This window comes from Sinocyclocheilus rhinocerous, unplaced genomic scaffold, assembly GCF_001515625.1.
Source record: "Sinocyclocheilus rhinocerous isolate Xijiao unplaced genomic scaffold, SAMN03320098_v1.1 scaffold996, whole genome shotgun sequence".
NCBI lineage: Eukaryota > Metazoa > Chordata > Actinopteri > Cypriniformes > Cyprinidae > Sinocyclocheilus > Sinocyclocheilus rhinocerous.
The window spans coordinates 179,045-185,850 of NW_015660490.1; the positions used below are offsets into that span (position 1 = coordinate 179,045).

Here is a 6,806-nt window from a genome sequence, read left to right on the forward strand (position 1 = left end):
AGCTGGCCAATCAGAGCACACCTCGCTTTTCAGACCGATGAGCTTTGTAAAAATCAACATGTTTCAGAAAGGCGGGGCATAGAGGAGCAACAATAATGTACATTATGTAGAAAATAATGTGTTTTTTAACCTTAAACCACATAAACACATTACATTACACCAAATACACAACATAATATTATTTTTAGCAACGTCATATGACCCCTTTAAAACCATTTAAAACATGTCCAACCATTTAACAACATACTGGTAACCAGTCTAACATTTTCTTGATAAAATGTAAAGCTCATTATATATTTGATGTTTTCTGTCAAAACTGTGATCTTTGAGATGTGTTTTTTGTCAAGACAGTGCTGTATGTAGCACAGCATTCACTTTGAATCAAGTACTGAGTGAACATGCCACAGTCAGATGAAGGAAAAACTGAAACACAGCCTTCATGTCTCCCCATGGCAACTCATCCAAACATTCCTTGAGTTTGGAGTTGCATGATCCAATTCCCATTCCTTCCTAATCCCTTTTAAAACATAATTACCAGCCAGTAATTAAACATTTATATGATATCAATGGCTGCAGAAGATCATTAAAGTCGTACAAGAAAGTAAACATCTTGATTCCACACGTTGCTCACAGACAGCCTCTCTCTTTCTCTCTCGGTGTCCCTCAGGACTTTTTTCCATTAACCCACCCTACTGATGCTCTTTCACTGTTTCCAGCCTCATCTAAGCTGCCAAGAAAAGAAATTACAGCAGAACACTGTCTTTCCAAACCACTGGGGTTGACTTTGTTTTTAACAGAGATTCTGAGATCTTCGTGGTGCCAAAGCTGGACCTGATCACATATCAAGAGCACCCAGGAAGGCTGAGCTGGCGTGATATTGCTCTGTTTCTGTGGAGTTCTGCTGGAGGATAAACAGTTATGAGGTGGGAAAACTAGTTCTCTGAGGAGCCCAGATAAGAGCTTGTGGAGAGAGGCTGTGGGCAAACATAACAAGCTGTATGAAGTTCTCCCCGCTCCGTCTAATCTTGCCGTCTGCATAACTCCAGTGCGCCGTAATGCCTCGGCCCTCTAAAAATAGGTCTCAGGACCATGCTCTCATTTTAAAGAGGAAAAACAGCCAAAGCATTTAAAATAAAGATCAGAGTGCAAAAAATATGACTGAGCCTCAGAAGTGTGACTATTTCTTCATTTCAGTGGCTTATGTTAATATTTTGACAACATGAAAAAGGGATAAAAAATACAGTTCTGTGCTAAAGAAAGTGCACAGATTTCAGATATGTGGGCATTTTGATACTTTATTTGGATGATATTCATGAGTAAAGATGATATAATTTACTAAACAATGAACATTGTTTTAAAAAGGTATACTTATAATCAGCTTTTCATTCATTTATATCTACAGTTATTCTACATTTTCTGGTAATATGAACATTATTAGGCATGAGAAACAAGACTGATATTAAAAATCAAGTCAGAAATCAAACTTGACTAAAAGAATAAGAGTTAAACTTAAGTGTGACTTACCCTTGCTGTTTTAGTGTGATCTGACACACTCTGCAGACTCAAATCTGCTTGTGTTACGCAGCAGTGCTCTGATCCGTCTGTCTGTCAATTCCTCAACAGCTGCCTTCCATAAATCTGATTCTGGATCAGTCTCAGCACGGACTCCCCCCCCAAACTTCCTCTCAGGGTCTCACATATCCTTCAGAGGTCTCTACACCTCGTGTTACGCAAATGCAAGACTTTAATGATCACTTAAGAGGTGATTCATTAGCGAGACCCGTAAACACCAGTAGTTAGTTGTGTTGTTTCTTAGGGGTTGGGGGAGGGAGGAGTAGAGCGAGCAGGAAGAAGGAAAAAATGACTGCCAAGAGAGAATTACAGAGCGTTTTCTGCACTTGTTTGACTTTTATGAATGTGAGTCACTTTCTAAGCACGAGCTCCGGATAGGAAGCTAAAGTTAGTGGCTTCGCTCACTGAGAATCTGCTTGTCTGTTGGACAGCAAGTCTTTCTCTATAAAGGCGGGTCACACTAAAACAGGATGGAGTATTAATAGATGCATATCTGCCAGCAGCAGAGGCTTCAGGCTTGTTATGTTCATGAGCTTTGTGTTGTCTCTCTTACAATAGTTTACGTAGTTAGTCAGAATGTCTCCTCATGAAAATCATTATAAAACAACCCCCAAATCTAAGAATCCAGAGATGGAATAAAAGTTCCACACTGTTATGATAGATCTAAGTGCACTGAGAAGATGTGTGCTGATATTTTGTAAGTAGACTTATCAGACTTTTGATTTTCACCTTATGGAAGGTAAAAATTTAGTGTTGTTTTCATGTGGGCCAGTAAGGAACCACCTGCAAACACTCAAAACACACTATAGTAAACCACTGGTAACCACTTAGAATAGCAGTGTATAGCAATGTTATAGTATAGTGTCAGTGACTTTTGAATGGGCAGTACTATCATTTTCTTTCAGAAAATTTTGTTATATACACTGAAAGTTGGTTTCTGTTAGATATTTTTTATGTTTTTAAAAGAAGCCTCCTTATGCTCAACAAGGCTGCATTTATTTGATCAAAAATAAACTAAAAACAGAAATATTGTGAAATATGATTACAATTTTAAATTATTACAAATTATTTGTTAAATTATTATTACAATTTTTTTTACTGTTTTCTATTTTAATATATTTTGAAATGTAATTTATTCCTGTGATGTAAAGCTGAATTTTCAGCATCATTACTCCAGTAATGTTGAAAACAGTTACAAATGTGTAATGATAAGACAAACAGCTGACCACATCCATTAAAGGGGTCATATGATGCGATTTCAATTTTTCCTTTCTCTTTGGAGTGATACAAGCTCTTGGTGCATAAAGAAGATCTGTAAAGTTGCAAAGACTAAAGTCTCAAATCCAAAGAGATATTCTTTATAAAAGTTCAGAGTCAGCCACACCTACCTAAAACGGCTCGTTCTAACACGCCCCCACATATCTACCTCACTATGTGGGAAGATTTGCATAACTCCGCTCAAATGTTCACTCAAAGAAAGAAGGCGTAACTTTTAGTCTCACTGTAGTATTGTTGCTCAACATCATATGACCCCTTTAATACCTGCCCTCTGACTTCCCTCGGCCAGCAAAGACAACACGTGTTTCATTGAGTTCAAGTCTGTAGCAAATATTGAAAACAGAAGAATGTATAATAAAGACCTGAATAATCCCGGTGTTGGTAATGCTATATAGAGGGCAAATATCCATAAAGTAGCTGATGCACAGTAAAGAGAAAAAGCTGTTTGTCGTAAATCTAGCCTATGTTTACATGTGTAATGATGTGTGAATGCATGTGTAATGTGTGATGGCAATGAAGATTAGTCTGATATAAAGCATTCTAATAAGTATTTCATCATTATTATTATTATTTTCTGTGGAAAGTAATTATAAGCATAACATACCTGGTCATTGAGTTGTCTCTCATTTTGGAGCATGACGAACAAGGGGTCAGGAGGATGAGAAATGTGTCTTATTTCTATCCCAGACCTCAAAGGTAAAAACTTTTTTTCTAGGCCACTGCTTCGAGCCTTGCGTGTTTTTCGTTCAAAACAGGACCATTCAAAATCTTTACATAGCTTACACTGATGCAAGAAAATTCAATCAATTAGAAGGTATGATTACTAGAAGGACATTCATATTTAAAAAACATATTTTACTTTGATAGTGGCAGGAAATAAACTACTGTATGGACGTTGTGTTACTGCCTAATCACCGTTTCCCATGAAATATCGTTGTCTGTCTCCAGAGGGCGCTTGGGTATGGATGCTCAGAAACCCAAATCTTTCTTTGAGCCGCATGCAGAGTTTGTTTTACGTGTCTTTTAAATGCGTACATCAAAACGTTTAAAAATAATAATTTTATGTATTGGTAACTGAAATACAAATTAAGATGTTCACAAAATGATTTTAAAAATCCTTACTATGTAATCAGATTGCGTTAAGAAAAGTAGCAGGTACCATGTGACAGTGTGACTTCTACTCACTGTTCTTCAGCATAATAATTTACACAGTAATAATGATAAATGAGAATTGGACGAAATATGAAGCGTAAAACGATCATTATTATTGTGCATGCATAGTGCAAAGCCCTGTCCATTCATATTCTGAAAGTAACAGAATATGCGCTTTATCAAAAGGCTTTGGCTTTAGCCAATCAGTGCGCTCGGCGAGTATGGCATTATGGGAAATGAAGTTTTACAACTATTGAACTATCAACTACATTCACTTATTCGCTCACAAAAATACACCGCAACAGTTAATTAATTGTTATAATAAAAATATAGTTTGTAGACACCACATAGTATGCGTTTTTTTATCATATTTTTATTACTATTATTTTATATTTTCCCACACGCAACAAAGTCACATGACTGCTCCGCTGACAGGAAGAAAGATGGCGATCTTCAGTGTGTATGTTGTCAATAAGGCCGGTGGACTCATCTACCAGTACGATAATTATGTACCTCGAGCTGAAGTTGAAAAAACATTCAGCTTTCCGCTTGATTTAGTTTTAAAGATTTACGATGAGAAGTTAGTTGTGTCATTCGGACAGCGGGACGGGATCAGAGGTGTGTGTATGTGTCTGCAACCCATCCCATGTATTATTACACATTTATAGGTCCATCACTGGAGTCCAGCATGTGTTCTTGTGAGTTATACAGTACGTGTTTTGTCGCGTGCAGTGGGTCATGCGGTTCTGTCCATTAACGGGGTGGATGTGAATGGTAAATACACGGCTGAAGGGAAGGAGATACTGGAATATCTGAAAGATCCTGCCAACTATCCAGTGTCCATCAGATTCGGGCGACCTCGCCTTACCTCCAATGAGAAACTCATGCTGGCCTCAATGTTTCACTCGTGAGTAGACTTCATTAAACATGGTTCGACCCATTCTTGTAATGTTGCTAATGTTGTTTCAAACCTGTATGACTTCCTTTCATCATGTAAACACAAAAGGAGATGTTAGGCATCCACTTTTGTGTTCTACAGAACAGCACAACTGTGTTATCTTATTTTGGTATGTTTTTATTCTTGCAATTGCAGCAATTCTTTTAATCCTAACTGATGCAGTGTGTAGCTTTTCATTTCTTAAACAACCATGTTGGAAGACGTACTCGTGTACATATTCCAGGATGACAATGCCAAGATTCATTGGACCCGAATTGTGAAAAAGTGGTTCAGTGAGCATGAGAAATCATTTTCATGTATGAGTTCTGTGCTAAAGCTTTTGGAAAGTTTCAGGATGTGCTGGAGTTGACTTGACCGAGTGGTTCAACTCTCCCATCTTGGTCAACTCTTGGTGGAAACAAATGTTGTGATGTTGCATAATGTTGTCGAAGCAATGCCACAACAAAAACCCAATGCTAACGAAGACTTTAATGTGTTCTTGCTGAGTAAAAGTGCTGATTTCTTAATAAATGTTACTGATCACAAATCTTTGAGTGGTAGTGCAATATATAGATAACTCATTATAACATTCATAATAAACCCCTGATCATGAATACAAAATACTGTTGTACCTGCATTGTACCTGTGATGATTGGATTTTCTTGTCTTTTCTAAGGCTGTTTGCCATTGGATCACAGTTATCACCTGAAGTCGGCAGCTCTGGTATTGAAATGCTGGAGACAGATGTGTTTAAACTGCACTGCTTTCAAACACTCACAGGTCTTTTTTTCCCTCTCATTGTAAGAACAGGTTAAATTTAGTCAGAATGTAGAATTTTGTGCTGAACAAAACCAGTGATTTTGACAGAACTGTTTTCTTATTTTTGCAGGTATAAAGTTCATTGTATTGGCAGACCCTCGACAGTCTGGTATTGATGCCCTCCTAAGAAAGATTTATGAGATCTACTCAGACTTTGCACTGAAGAATCCTTTCTACTCTTTAGAAATGCCTATCAGGTGTGTAATGTTTTTTACTATCACTAGTCGTAATGTTATGAGCTTTGCATGCTGTCCAATTTGTTGCTTGCCACAAAGGTGTTGTGTGTAACAAAAATTTCTTTCAGATGTGAGCTTTTTGACCAAAATCTAAAGAGTGCCCTGGAAATAGCAGAGAAAGCTGGGGCATTTGGACCCGGGTCTTGAACTGGACATGCACCGTGTATGTACATCCACCTGACAGGATCTCCAAACGTTCTGCTGTCAAACTTGTCCAGAAAAATGGGATAAAGACTTCCATCAACTTTTTAAGGAATACGAACAAGAGTTTTCCTCAAGCTCAAACAACTGAACATAGTTTAAGACCACTGTGTTTGGTTAATTTACATTTTTCTTGAAATTAAGTCCCAAATATTGGAAACATATTTCACATAACCTTTGTAAATAATCTACATGGACACAGTTTATGTTTGTAATGTGCAGAACATCTATACAAGATGAAGCAGCTCAATACATGTTATTGAAACATGTTTATTAGCGTCTTTCTAAATGTAATGAAATTTCCATATCATTTGCTTTCTGTCTGGAGATTATGAAAATTTCTGAAGTTTGGTCTTACATTTTTCATTAATAATAACTCATTACATTGTGCTATTAAACATTCATGTGATCTAACATGTTGTCATATTTCATCCTACACATTTATGAATTTGTAATACTGCAGATACAGAGGTAGGACCAGTTAAAGCTCTAAAACGAATAAAAAATACTAGAAATAAATTTATTTTAACAGTAATAAAATGTCAATAGCACTGAAGAAATGGCTTTAACATGCCTTAACCAAATGATAAAGTTCTGCAATGTAAGTGTTG

General features: G+C 36.9%; 2 protein-coding genes across 4 annotated transcripts in view; one reads left to right on the forward strand and one right to left on the reverse strand.

Annotated features, from left to right (window-relative positions):
• The window catches only part of sgcg (sarcoglycan, gamma), a 16,978-nt gene extending 13,481 nt beyond the window's left edge, over window positions 1-3,497 (reverse strand). Inside the window, exon 1 of one of the 3 annotated variants that reach the window (XM_016534076.1) lies at window positions 1,525-1,553. The gene's annotated coding sequence lies outside the window, so the exon portion shown is untranslated. Of the gene's footprint in view, window positions 1-1,524; window positions 1,554-3,454 lie in introns of those variants that run through there. The other 2 variants (XM_016534077.1, XM_016534078.1) reach the window with 2 other exon arrangements.
• A 937-nt stretch (window positions 3,498-4,434) lies between these two features.
• trappc4 (trafficking protein particle complex subunit 4) lies at window positions 4,435-6,600 on the forward strand. The gene is made up of 5 exons (XM_016534053.1): window positions 4,435-4,620; window positions 4,735-4,909; window positions 5,616-5,719; window positions 5,829-5,955; window positions 6,063-6,600. Exons 1-5 carry the CDS (start codon window positions 4,446-4,448, stop codon window positions 6,139-6,141), a joined length of 660 nt encoding a protein of 219 aa, XP_016389539.1. The 5' UTR covers window positions 4,435-4,445; the 3' UTR covers window positions 6,142-6,600.
• Window positions 6,601-6,806: the final 206 nt, after the last annotated feature.